Source organism: Oreochromis niloticus, linkage group LG19 (genome assembly GCF_001858045.2).
Source record: "Oreochromis niloticus isolate F11D_XX linkage group LG19, O_niloticus_UMD_NMBU, whole genome shotgun sequence".
Classification (NCBI taxonomy): domain Eukaryota; kingdom Metazoa; phylum Chordata; class Actinopteri; order Cichliformes; family Cichlidae; genus Oreochromis; species Oreochromis niloticus.
This window is the reverse complement of record NC_031983.2, coordinates 26,411,043-26,425,699: the sequence shown is the minus strand read 5'-3', so window position 1 is coordinate 26,425,699 and position 14,657 is coordinate 26,411,043. Positions and strand designations below refer to the sequence as shown.

At 38.1% G+C, this 14,657-nt stretch overlaps 1 protein-coding gene and 1 long non-coding RNA gene across 6 annotated transcripts in view; one reads left to right on the top strand and one right to left on the bottom strand.

The window, feature by feature from the left end:
* LOC112841736 (uncharacterized) overlaps positions 1–14,657 on the top strand; it is a 55,658-nt gene that overhangs the window by 9,069 nt on the left and 31,932 nt on the right. The gene's annotated exons all lie outside the window — the stretch shown is intronic.
* The window catches only part of sntg2 (syntrophin, gamma 2), a 95,730-nt gene continuing 88,939 nt past the window's right edge, over positions 7,867–14,657 (bottom strand). The window contains exons 15-17 of one of the 2 annotated variants that reach the window (XM_005477587.4): positions 11,439–11,531; positions 10,936–11,046; positions 7,867–9,924 (exon numbers count right to left, since the gene is read on the bottom strand). In XM_005477587.4, coding sequence (XP_005477644.1) covers positions 9,796–9,924; positions 10,936–11,046; positions 11,439–11,531 — 333 coding nt within the window. In that variant the 3' untranslated portion in view covers positions 7,867–9,795. Of the gene's footprint in view, positions 9,925–10,935; positions 11,047–11,438; positions 11,532–14,657 lie in introns of those variants that run through there. The other variant, XR_003215250.1, reaches the window with a different exon arrangement.

Below are 14,657 nucleotides of genomic sequence, written 5' to 3'. Positions count from 1 at the left end.
TGACATACTGTATTTTTGATTGGAGACCTAATTATGTGCTTGCTAAGACAAAATTTACATTGGATGTGAAATGAAGTTTTCATTTAGGGGAAACGGTTGTTCAGATGTCATTTTAACTACCTGTTGTTGCAGAGTCCTGATATCAGTCGATACTTGTGGAGATGAGAGTACCGACAGGTGGCTGGACTTGTTGTAGGAGGACATTTCGACAGCTCTGCAATCAGCTTCAAATGCTTCCATGACAACAGCTTTTCTTTAGCTAGAGTAACAAAACAGACAAAGTTGAACTGATTGTTGCGAAACTTTTAAATCTGAGCAAACATTATTGAAATTCTGTTGCTGATCAAAACTAGTAAAGGAGGTCTGATTAAAAATGTAGCAATTAAAACTTTTCTAAATGTTCCATCCAAGGTGAAACAGAGTTTACTAAAAGAAAGGAAATCTACCGGGTGTTGTGAGCTCCTGATTATATCTCTGTTTCACTTTCTTCTTTAGGACACGAAGAGTCTTTTGGAAAACCTCTGCAGCCCTAGAAATGTGCTTCGTCTCAGGGTTGGCTTGCCGAAAGAATTTAAGCATGTGTTGGGAAGCTGAGGGTTTGGTCCACCTAGCAAGAAAAGTAGATAAAAGGGCAGTTACAGTTCCTTTGATCCTTTCCTGCACACATTATTTGAGTTAAAACTGAGGCAGACAATCTGACAATCTGTGATGGCGTATTACCGTTGCCTGACGTCGAGTAAGTCTTCATCTACATCATAAAGGCTTTCTTGATGTGATGAAATAAGTAATTCTTTGATGGATGAAGCTGGAAAATATATATATATATATATATATATATATTCTGAACAGCATGAGACATTTTCAAAAATATCATTTCATCTATCATGTTCTTATTCTGTAATGATAATATCAAATACACATGGATCAAAGTAATTTGTTTTTGAGAAGCTACAAAGTAGTTCACACTGGGAGTAGACATGACTAAGGAAATATACTGTGTTTGAACTAAAAGTAGAAAAAGGAATAATAAAAACAATAATTAAATTGAGAATTAACATGTGACGTTTCATTTTAAGTTTATCAGTGAAACTGTTCAAGCATCATGTATTTATGTGAGCAGACTAAAGACACGGCGATCTCAGGGAGAAATCTGGGACATTAAAACACGATGACGTTAATGCTGCGTAAGCACTGAGCAACACTTGTCCTTTTCCACTGCACAAAGTTCAAGTGGCTCAGTACAAATGCATGACCGGGGCGTTCCTGCACAGCGGTCAGGATTAAAGAAAAAATGGAAGGGGAATGGTCAAAGGGGTTTCAAGGATGGGTAATGTAAAGTACAGGTGAAAATCTGTACTTTCTTATTACAGTGCAAAACCAATAGTAATCTGAGTAACAACCACAAGTAAAAAGTAACTAAACTGTTTGACTCACTAACAACATATGAAGGTTGTTAAGCTACAGCCAGTTTAAAAAATATAGTTAAAGTACAGCAGATTATGTTTTGTTCACTTCTGCCACACTGCTTTGTACTAATGTACAGTACTTTTTAAATTATATGTGGTATTTCAGTCTCTTTATTTTAATATTTCAAAATTTAAATATTGATAACTTCAGAACTATCCATATGTTGTTTTTGTTTTTTTTAAATGGTTGGTATTTCTAATAGTTCCAAGTGAATTTCCACTGCTTTTCAGATACTCACTTACCTAAATTAACTTACCTAACTTACTTACTTTAAAAGAAATGGATGCCATTTTGGAACATTATATTAAATTAATTAATTTGTCTGGTATTTGGGCGGCACGGTGGTTTGCGTGGGTCCCCCCCCCGGGTACTCCAGCTTCTTCCCACAGTCTAAAGACAGTTAGTGGGGATAGGTTAATTGGAAACACTAAATTGCCCATAGGTGTGAATGCGAGTGCGATTGGCTGTCTCTGTGTTAGCCCTGCGACAGACTGTCCAGGGTGTACCCTGCCTCTCGTCCTAAGACAGCTGGGATAGGCTCCAGCGCCCCTTAAAAGGACAAACAGAAGCTGTTAAATGAAGTAATTTGTCCGGTATTTGCAGTTTTTATCATTAACGTAGCATTCAAAATGTTGGCATTAACAAAATATTAAAATACTGTTATAATTTTTAAATGATTTGATTTTAAATGATTAAAATAAGGCAATGTTATCTTACAAAAGGTGAAAGCGTTCACTTGAACTTCACTGTGAAGGAAGATTGTTTGTTTTAATGTAAATGAATGGGTGCAGAATCCTAAATATTTCTGTATCCAGTCAGCTTATTTAAGCAGTGCATCAAAAGAAAGAAGAAAAAGTACAATAACATAATTTTCTCTTAAGAAAAATATGCCTTCCCACTGTGATATTACTTGAATAGAAATTTCTAAGAGGACAGTGCATGGCACATTACTAAAGTTTTCTGTAAACCAGATCTATTGTATCCAACACTTCCAGCTCTTTTCTCTGAGGGAGAAAAGCAACTTCAGCACTGACAAAGAATTTGCTACATGAAGACAAAGTTCTGGTGAAAGAAAGCTGATAGTGACCCCAAGGGGGGAGTAATCTTTAAATGATTTCTCAGAAGTAAAAACAAGATGAAACTCTTGGGATGATGTGTGAGCGCTCCCTCTCAAGGCTCTCTGGGTTAGCCTTGTGATGGCGTCAATCATCTCGTCCACTGAACGAATGAATTAGATAAGAGGTTACAAAGACGTATGGACGGATGTTTCTAATGAGATGACTGGGAAAAGAATAGAAACGTGGACTGAACCAGCTCCATGCTGGCCAAGTAGCATCCCATCCTTGAGAGCCATGTTTTGACGTTGTTGCACAGTCACTGACCTTAGAACTCATTTAAGGGCACTTAAAGACCAAAGAACCTCTTTCCGAGTAACTTGTGTTATTCCAAAGAGTCCATGTAGCTCAAGTCATGGTCAGGCTTAGGCCTTTTGGGGTACAATGACCTGACAATTTGGCATCACTTACTTTGCTTCCACTGAAGCCCTCAAGAACTATTTATCCACCCAGTGATAGTGTTCACTGTGTTCTTATCTGAAGAACAAGTAAAAATATGTCCTGATACTAATATCATTTAACCCTTGTTCTCAGTAATGACTAGAGACACTGCCTAAAATATCTCTGCACAGGCTGCTCCATAATAAATGTATTGCACCAGTGAGCAGTATGAATTATATTCTGAAATCTGTTTTCTGGGTGAGAAGAAGCTGGTTTCAAATACTCCAAATTCTGAAATGATCCTGAAATGATGACTTGGTTGATTACAGGTTTCACTCCAATTGTAAGGCTAAGGAAGTTGAAAGCTGCGTAAAATGTGCTTTCCTATTTTATACGTTATAGCAGCGCCCAAAAAGAACATCAGCCATTTCACTTCTTCCAGTTAAATTCATGAATTGTATCTAATGTTTATGAATGATCAAATGTTTTTCATGACACTTTCAGCAAGTACATAAAACGCAAAAATAAAAAAATACTTACCGGTCAGTGTTTTGACATCATCTGCTGTAAAACTTGGCATAGAAATGCAGGAAATCATTACAAGACAGAGGGAATGAAAGTAAGCCATTCTTATTGTCACCAACAATCCAAGCTGCATCTGAGTGCTGTGTTCATAGTGCAGCGTGCACCTATATACTGAGAAACCTGGGAGCCCAATGCCAAGGTTAAGTAAACCAGCTCACACTCGAGTAACTCAGAGACTTGGTGTTTCTCTTGTTCTCACTTGAAGTATTTTTACTTTCTTTTTTTCTCCTTTCTTCTTTTCTTTTTGTTTTTACGTCTTTTGTAACAAACAGCTTGAAAATTCAGTGATTTGTATTCATTTTAAGTGAAGATAAACTCTCCAGCTGGAGACGTTGCTCAAAAGTAATTGACTAACAGAACTTTAAGTACAAGGATTATTTTTAATTATTTATGAAAATCTTTTGCAGTCTGGAACTGTTTGATGTTTCCTCCCTTGAGATGCTCTGCCAGGCCTTTACTGCAGTGACCTTCAGTTGCTGCTTCTTTGTGGGTCTCCCTGCCTCCAGTTTTGTATTCAATAACTGAAAAGTTGTTCTGTTTTGTTGCGATCAGGTCACTGACTTGGGTGCTGAACAGTATCCCATTTCTCGAGAGACTCGGGTTTGTTTTGGATCATGCACCATGAAGTGCCATCTTAATCAGGTTTGCATGATTTAGTTGAATCTGAGCAGAGAGTATACACCTGCACTGCTTCTGTCAGTAGTCACATCATCAGTAAACACCAGTGACCAGCTTCCACTGATAGCCATGCATACACATGCCATAACAGTACTTACACTGTGTTTGAGGGATAATGTGGTGGTATGCTGTGGATCATAAGCAGGTTCATTCTGCCACAAGATAACCTGGGTTTTATTTGTCTACAGCATTTCTCCAGGCCTGTGCAAACTCTTTTAGACGTTTCCTGACAAATCTTTCTGGCCTTCCTGTTCTTGAGTGGAAGCAGTGGTTTGCACCTTGTTGTAAACTCTGTATTTCCATTCTTGAAGGCATCTCTTGATTGTAAACCTTGTCAATAATATGCCTACCTCCTTGAGAGTGTTCTGTTCTTGGCTTGGCCAGATGTTGTGAAGTTGTTTCTTAACGTCTGTGATGTTTCGGGCCTTTTAGTGCATTCTTTCTTTTGAAAACAAGATTTATGACTTGGCCAGTCCTAAAGGTTTTGCTCTCCTCTCTGGTTATTTTGTTTTATTCGGGCTAATAATAGCCTCCTTTCCTTGCGCTGACTTCTGTTTGGACTTCATATTCAAAATTAAATTGAAAAGCTATAAGCTCGAGTCAAGTTCCGATACAGAGTCTACTTTATTTGGCATGCAATAGACAGGTGACAGGCCTCACCTGGTCATAAAACCCCTTGTCAGTCAAATTTCTGATTTCTTTTTAGCCTCTTTCAAGTTTTATTAATAAAAAATCTACAGATCAACCACATCATTATTTTGTGATTTAAAATCAATTGTGTTGCACAAAGGCAGTCTAGTCAATGAGGCCTGTCATTCTCAGTGTGAAAAATGAAGTGCATTTTTTTTTTTTTTAATAAAAAAGACTTTGGAGGGTGACTACACTATTTGCAGAAAGATATGATTATATTAAAGTCAATGGATAAAATGCCCAATAACTGTTTGCAACTTACTTTAAAAATGTAGCGCACTCTGTATCATTTATTTCTTATACTAATTTACTAACTTAATATACTAATAAACTCACCAATTAAACATGAAAGAGGATATAGATATAAGATAAATCGTTGAACTCATTATAAATGGATGTATCCACATCTTTTTTTCACAAAGCCATCTCCACAGGGCACCTTTAAACAGAAACACAAGTGAAACTCAGCTATATGAACCCCAATAACAACCACTTACTTAAATAAGATCTCGACAATGAGTTTCAATTTTCAAAATTAGCAGTTTAGTAGAGATCCGTGCTGTTAATATCACAGACATTTTTATAATGATGCTATTCATTTAATCCATGTTTTAAAAATGTGATGCGAAGCTGTTGTGCTGAATGTGTTGGCTGCTTAAACAACATTCGACCTAGCAGACTTCCAGAAACACAATTTTGAGGTCAACTATGTACATGTGAGGGCTTGTCAGTACCTTTTTTTTTTTTTTTTTTTCTGAAACATTATTGCTGTAATAAAAAGTTCACAATAATGGCTGCAGTCATTTTTGGCAGATATACAGCCCTGCTTCCTTTTTTCCTTCCATCCTACTGAGCTTATTTTCAGTTTTATATGCCGTCTGCGGGGATCAGTGACACAGAGAAAGGTCACGACAGCAGAAAATTTTCCATCACAAATACTCCAGTTAGCACACGGTTTCCAATGTTGCAAGTGGAGCCAACTGTGAGAGTCACGGCCCATTGAAAGTTTAGCTCAGTGCTTGAAATTCATGCTTGACATGTTGCTGATGTAACGACGTGATGCTGTGTGTGTGTTTAGTGACTTCAGCAGTGAGCTGGAGATCATCTCACCACCTTTTTTTTTTTTTTTTTTATCACGGTGGCTGCTTTTATCTTTCAAACTGTTTAAGCCCAAACTTCTCACTAAATAAATCAGAGCTTGTAGAGGATGAAGCATGTGCATTCCTTCCACCATAGCCTGATGTATTATCATGCAAATATCCCATTTAATATCTTTTATTCAGTTTTACTGACAGTCTCTCTCTGACCGCTGTTGCTTTCTGCAGTTTTCCACTTTCACTGTTGCATCTTTTTAGAATAAAAGGCCAGCAGTAAGCACAAACTCAGTCCTTTTGTTTTGTTTTTTTACCTCTACGTTGCATATATATAAAACACTTACAGAAGGTGACAGTCAAAACTGAAGCAGCATGCATCAGTATTCAGCCTACCCAAGCCACAAGTTACAGACGGCCAGTGAAGGTACATTTTTCATTCATTTCTCTTTAATAATAGAAAATCTCTCGTGGCATCTTCATAAAACGGATTTTTATTTCTTTTTTTATTTAGTATAAAATAGTTTGATGTTAATATCTAAACGATTGCTGTGTGGACTTTGGACAAAACAAATATTTGCTCCTTTAAAAAAGTTCTTATTGTAGGGTCCTTTTGAATATTTTATCAAGCAATATACGATACCAGGTTTAAAATGTATAGTGCGACCACCGGCATCACTGCCATAATCTAAAAACACGGGAAAAAAATCAACTAACAATCTGTGTCAATAATCCAGCTCAGTACAAAAGTATGAAAAACGTGAGAGTGTGACATATACACTGTCAGGCCCAAACTCATACACTCAGTTCTGTGTCTTGGAATATAAGGGTTTAACTGTTACTCTGCACATGCTCAGTGGGACATGCAGAGTTACTGCAGAAATTCTCAAGGACAAAACTGGTTTTGACAGAACGAACTTACTTTGTGGATGTAGAGTATTTTTTTTTTCTGCTGCTTAATGTTTTACTGACTGTGAATTTTCTTACCTGGAGGCTATCTGTTTAAAAATTGACATGAACAACCTGTGCTGTTATAGGTCTTGCTAGCAAGAATGAAATATTGCAACACAGGTGTCATAATGGGTGAAATGTTAAAAAATGGAAATGCTTCACTAGAACAAGCTGTAACGTGTCATTCCAAGATTGTTTTATCCTTGTTACAATAATTTTAACCTGCATACAGACATCTGTCCACCTATGTTATTTTCTTTCCTGTCGTGTCTTGACATTACTGTGCTAGCACAGTAGTGGGAGAGGTTCGAAGTTGGCTTTTGTAATGGTTTATTAAATAAATTTGGGGAAAGTCCTCACACTGGGACTGCTGCTACAACCTACGTCTGTTAGTAGGAATGCAGCATTTCAAGTTGATCACTGCATTGATGATCAAACTGAACACTGCAGCGTTAAATGAAATAGTGATCCACTTGCAACTGAATCGGAATACACGGAAGTCATACATATAAGACACAATATTTGGAATTCCAACAAAGAAGAACATCTAGTTGTGTTACACCAGCAGAAAGCTGGTTTTAATAATGTGGCTGCTGGCTGTTGTTAATATTGAGGCAAGGAGGATGTACCAGGAAAATGACAGAAAAATGTAAGTCATGTCTTATGGTTTGGTAGATATGACTGCGCAGTTTGCATCGGCACCTGCCCACATCTATTAAATATTTGCCGCACCTACAGTTAATTAAGAATAAGCGATCAAACTGACGTGTGGAGGTTTGAACTGTGAACTAAATGCCCAAGGGCAGGGCACACCCATAGCCTAGTCCTTATTGTCCTTCGACATACCAGGCAATCAAGAGATTGAGGCAGTGCATTGTGATGCATTGGAAACACAAATGAGTCACTAACAACAATCAGTTTATTTACTATCATAATAGAAGGGTGGGGCAGCATCACAAAAACATGACCTGACATGTCCTGGCTACCACCTTTGAAAACTGACGGCCTTTTGGATGAGAGATGAAAAACCTTAAACAGCCTAAAAGAAGCCCAACTGCCTTCAGTTCAAGCACTTTAGTCCCTCGCAGCAATGCCTCCGAGACAGGCTCCACCTGTTTAAAAAAAAAAAAAAGTACATGTACTGTCATCGCTCACCTGTGAGAAACCAGTGCAAGCTTTTCCCTTCAACGGCAGACAAGTAACATATCCTGTTGGGTCAAACTGCTTATGACCTGTCGACCAGTGTGTGTGGAGTTGGAGCTGTGGTGTGACAGTTTGAGCAGCAGAAGCAGAACAGCAAAAAGGACAATGGGAAGAATCAACTCTGTTGCCCCATAGATGGCAAAAATCATTAAATGAACCAGTAAATCAATTAATATGCTGGCTGGAGAACTCCAGGCAACTTCACATAAACAAGAAAAGAAAGAAAAACCAACAGAACAAAAAAGTCTGGGTTACTATTCCCTGGTTTATTGTGGGTAGCAAAGACAACTGTACCGAGTTAAAGTTCAAGGACCAGGAGACACAGGCTAAAGGAACAGTTGCAAACAGCTGTCTGTTGACCTTGAACTTGTTGGTATTCTCTGATGGGTGAAAAGACTCAAGTTACTAACTCACAGAATTAAACTACTCAGTTTAATGAGACTGTGCTGCAGCCCAGTTCAGTTGAAAACAAGTAGTGGAACAGGCTCTTCCAATAAAACCCAGCTACCTGTGCAGCGTTTTCTTTTCGTTTTTGGAAAAGACAGAAAATGTATGTTCGGCACAAAAATGCAGTATTAAGACAGACATCAGCAGCTGGGCTAGCAGATGTTAAAGTGTGAAAGTAGATACATGTACACAGGTACACAGGGAGCTTTGACATGCCTCGTATGACAAAGTTGTACTCTGTAAGCCATTTATTGAAAATACAGCAAACATGTTATTTAACACTAAAACCATTACAGAAAGTTGAAGATGTACAGTATTTTCATCATATCAGGATGAGATTCAGAAAAAGAATGTTTAAAAAAAAAAAAGAAAAAAAAAGACTAACAATACTGTGAAGCTTAAAATGTTGTTGTTTGCCAGAGAAATGCAGCACTCTGGACTTTTGCCTTTTATTTGATACAAAAGATGGAAACAGTAACACAAACAACTTGCAATTTAATCCAAACCAGTGAAGTACTGAAGCCTGGCACCAGCGCTGCCTTTGTGAAGTTTCTTTAATTTTAGTCTGGGCCCGTATCAGAGTGCTGTCGAGTCAACTCGGTGGTTATTTGGAGGCTATTATTTTTGCTTTTTATTGTAAGGTGTTTGCGGTACTTTTTCAGACATGACAATACTAGGTAAACCACAGGAAGTTGGGGGGGAACAAAAAGAGAGTACGCTTTCTCATCATTGTTGGAAATATCCCTGTCAAAGGCCTGTTTTAATCCTGTATCCCCCTGTGACAGATCCGCTTCATTTACTCAGCTGAAATTTCTTCAATGTTATTAGGTAGACATGTAGCAAAATTCATTTTTAGGTTTTCTGTTAAACACAGTGGCAGCTACATTTTTTTTATCATAGGTGTTAAGTTTCACTCTGAATAATTAACAAATGGGAGGGGGGGGCAAACTGAAGAATGGAAGAACTGTATATCTTTTCCCACTGGATAATCTCTAGTTGTTTAAAAGTGAAACCTCATCTTTCCTTCAGTAGATCATACATCACCCACCTCAAGAGTCTTTTACAAAGATGTCTTTTTCAGAAGTCCATACAAAAATAGCAAGAACAAGATATACATATCAATGGGCTCTGTGCATAAAATACTGCTGATTTGCCTCAGGTGCACATCACGATGAGGACGTGTCTTCTTAACTGTTCGTGTAATTTCCAAGGAAGCTTTGACTGCACATAAAGAGAGGGTCCATGGAGGCCACTTTGGCAGCGATAAAAGAATGTATACAGTGGAGGACGGCTGTCAGATTAGCAAACTCCAGCTCCTGAAAAGCACACGTCAAGGACAAGAGACGCACTGATTAGTCCGTTATGTTCACAATCCAAATCACAGTATTTAAAAAAATTAACAGGTAATTGTGGATTATTAATTAATTTGGTAGTTGTGGCTGATGCTAACTGCACTCTCCACATCTGTCACAATACTAGGAGTTGCACAAGAGAATGATAACAGTGTATGTCAGGGCAAATAGCTTCTTCCTGCAAGGTTTATATACAGCCAGGTCGTATTTAGACAATGACATTTTTTTTTTTCTGGTACATCAGTAGAGTGGATTTTTGATAAAACGATGTGATTAAAGTGCAGACATTCAGCTTAAATTCAAGAGGTCTAAAATGCAAGGCAGTAATGCATTAAAAAATAATAATCAACAGTCTGGTACAGTGTTAAAATGAAGGAATCAACTGGCAACACTGAAAAACCTGAACGACAAGAACGCACTCACTCTTGTCAAAGTCTGCAATCAAGAGACACTTTCAGGTAAATACAGAGGTGTAAACCACCAGTTACAATCAAGACCGAGAAGGCCAGATTAGAGTTTGTCAGACAACATCTAAAAGAGCCTGCAAGGTTCTGAAAAAAATCTTTAGACGGACGAAACCAAGACGATCTTAAAGTGGCTGCAGGAGACACAGCAGTTTGTGCTCACGGGTTTTAGACCTCTGACACTGGCTTCAGAGAATTTTCATCCAAGTATTGATGAAAGATCCTTGAGTCCTTACAAGTCTGTCCAATTACTTAGGCTCACATTTTCAGAGCTTTACATGTATAAAAATGGCCATAACTCCTAAACAGTTAATGAAATACTTGAGTTAAACCACTTAAATAAAACTACAGTTTAATCACATCTTGACTATCTGATTTATGCACGGTGCTACAGAGGCAGAGACTAATTAGAAATCCCGCACTTCAAGTCACAACTAGTGTAAAAGAACCCAACTTGAATTAAACAAGTACATTTAATTTTATTAAATTGGGGGAAGAAATGTTTTATTACCTTCATTTCTATCTGCTTGCTTTCGGGATTCTTGAAAAGGAGCTTTACCCTGGTTTTCCCATCGTCAGAGGAGCCTTTAAGTTGAGAGAACTTGTATCGCCACAGTATGGTCTACAAGGGAAGGATGAAAAAACACGGCAGAGGGGTTTCAATAATGAGCACAACAGGCTGCATGATCAAGAAATGTCATTTTAATGTGCAGTTTGTGCACAGTGGACCGTCTTTAAAGTTATTTAATGAAGGATTTTAACCAGTGCAGATCTGCTAAATTAAACTCAAACTGTCATTTTAATAATAGCATATTATTCTTGAAGATATAAAAGTCCTAATGGTAGAAATTCATTTGTGCAAAATGTTAAATTTGGCTTTTTTTTCCCCCCCCTCAAATAACTATGATTAGTGCCTAAGCAAACATAAGTGAGGAGATTTTGAACTGCCATCTCAAAACTAAGAACAGTTGAAGCAGTATGCCAACAAGAATTGTGAACGGAGTAAAATGTCACCTTTGAAGTGCTTTCAGAGCAGGTGAAGCCTGATGCAAAATCTATGGTGAAGCACAGCACATTCCCCTGGCTGCTGCACATGTAGCTTTTGGACTGGTGAGAGAGAATTGACATCCATTAACAAACTGGCTGACACATTTCTGCATTACATTGCTGTACAAAGGCACTTAATACCGCTCTGCATTAGCATCCACAGCCTTGCATTGAACCCAGAGAGGAATGGTAGTCTTGCGTGCATTCACAGCGGAACACTGAATACATTTGTGGTATAGATAAATAAATAACCTGCTTAGCATTCACCATACATCTGTGTTAACCCTTCATTTTACTGTTTTTATGACAAAAAGTATGCTTTACTTTCTAGCGGCTGTTCTGATTTGTCATACTTTGAAAAGCACAGGTGTAACTAACCCAATTAGCAATGGCTGTGTTCCATTTAGCTGTGCCAGAATTATCATGTTCAAGTTTAATGTTGCATTCACTGACATTCACTACACCCAAGTGTCACATGCCAAAATGTCCACTGTAAGAAATGTGTACAAGAATGTTACAGTATTTGATAAAAGTTCAGAGTACGGATTCAGTTTAGTTTTATTTCCTTGGTGTCAGCTGACAACAACAATCACGTCAGTAGAATTTTTACTTTTATGTTCCATGAAGCAAATCTGCTCCACCACACCTCAATGTGTGCAACTGGATTGAGATCTGGTGCCTGTGACTTTGACCAAATCCAAATTCTGACCCTGCCACAACAGTAATCGAGACTCATCAGAACATTCAACTTTATTTCTACAGCGCCAAATCACAACAACAGTCGTCTCATGGCACTTTATATGGTAGACCCTACAATAATACATACAGAGAAAAACCCAACAATCATATGACCCCCTATGAGCAAGCACTTTGGCGACAGTGGGAAGGAAAAACTCCCTTTTAACAGGAAGAAACCTCCGGCAGAACCAGGCTCAGGGAGGGGCAGCCAGGATGAAAGACATGCTGTGGAAGAGAGCCAGAGATTTATAACAAGTATGATTCAATGCAGAGAGGTCTATTAACACATAGTGAGTGAGAAAGGTGACTGAAGAAGAAAAACACAATGCATCATGGGAATCCCCTAAATCAAATCAAATCAAATTCAAATTTTATTTGTCACATACAGTCATACACAGTACGATATGCAGTGAAATGCTTAGACAACTGCTCGTGACCTAAAGAAAAAAAGACTATGAATAGGATAGGAAATAAATATGAAAATTAAAATGAAGGGTAAATTTAACTAGGAAGGAATAAATAAAATATAAAAATTAAAGTTAAAAATAAAATAACTGTACAACAAAATACACAAATACCAGTATAGAAATGTATGAGAATATATGAAGAAATATAGAACAATAACAGCAGCTGTACAAGTACTAAATGGTAATGAAGAAATATAATGTCCAGGGTTGTGCAATCCACATGTGTAAGTGTCTTGTGCAGTGCAAATATGCTTAAAGTGATTTATTTAAGTGACTTAGTGATAAAGTGTAGGTAAAAGCCTACACCTACTGCAGCATAACTAAGGGAGGGTTCAGGGTCACCTGATCCAGCCCCAACTATATGACTATAGTTATATGACTGACTGACTAACTATACTACTTTTTCTAGTCTTCTATTGTCCAATTGTGGCCAGCCAGTGTGAATCGAAGCTTCGGTTTCCTGTTCTTAGCTAGCAGGAGTGGCACCTTGTGTGGTCCTCTGCTGCCGTAGCCAATCTGCTTCAAAGTTTGATGTGTTATTCATTCCTAGACGGTCTTCTGCATACCATGGCTGGGTTTTTGGGGGATTTTTTTTCTTTTTGTTTGTTTTTTGGACCATTCTCTGTAAACACCAGGAATGGCTGCGTGGGGAAAAGTCCCAGAAAATGAGCAATTTCTGAAAGAAATACAGCAAGTTGCTGCCATTGGATTGGCTCATTTGTGTAACAAGCAGTTGCCTAACAAACAGTTATGCCGGTGAATGTACATACTGTACGGTGAAGAATCTACAGCAGTAAAGTGAACTATAAGCAAGGTTTCTTGATCCTTGAATTATGTGGGTATAAGGGGAAAAAAAGTATGTAATACATTTAGTGTAATTTAATCTACTTCTTCCAATGCACAATGGTAAAACAAGCAGATGTACGCCAATGAAACATTGCTGTTGTTTGGATCCTCATACAAACAGCATGTTCTAATTGTATGATGGACTCATATAACCGTTTTAAACTCACAATATTTCATCAGTCATACATCATAGGCATTTCCCATGTGTAGAGCGCTTGTGGAAGTCTGACATGTTAGGCTGGCAATATCTGATAAGAAGAGCAAATCTGTTTTTGAAATGTATTTATTTATTAATTTTGGTCTTGCATGAGCTGTTGGCACACCCAGCATCCTGTGCGGCGTTCTGATAATGTCAAGACACATGACACGGGAAATCTATTTTAAAAGCTATAAATTTTTAACATTCATTTTCCTGCTGGAACACAAACAAGCATGTGTTTTCCAATTCTTTTCACGCAAATCTTTTGAAAGCACTGATGTGTAAGCTTTTCAGCCTCTGCGGAGCATTATGCCTCAAAAGGCTTCTCTTGCCTCACGACTTCATTTTTCGATTGTGCGGTCCACTCAGCTGGAATGGCAAGAAGCGTATTCTGATTTTTGTATTTGTGCTATATTTTTGCTTTATGTTCACAGACAGCAGGGGCATGGTGATTTTAATTATACAGTGCAGTGTGCAGAGAATGTGGCAAGGGACTGTACAGTCCTTTTACTGAAAGTGTTTTGTGCTCACAGACCTCAACCGCCCTGTCTTTAGTGGTGTCGTGAATTCAGCTGTGAAAGGAATGGGGTGAAAAAATGAAGAAAAAAAGAAACCCACAGTAGCAGGCCAGCTGCTAAGTTCTTTCTGTCACCAAATGTAAGACTCTGTTGTGACACGGTGAGCAGTGACTACACTTCACTAATTGGAAAGGATTTTTCTGAGGGAATTAGCAACATGAAATATTTTTAAAGAAAATCTCCTTAAGTCTGACAGAAGTAGGAGCATGTGTGTAGAAGGGAAAGAAAACACAGGACACAGGGAACGCTCACAAGTGTGAAGATCTGCTGTGTCTTTCATAATTGATCATAAAGGGCGTCGAGGAGATAAAAAAGAAGGGTGGCAACGAAGACTGTGAAAGACACATTCACCTTTTTA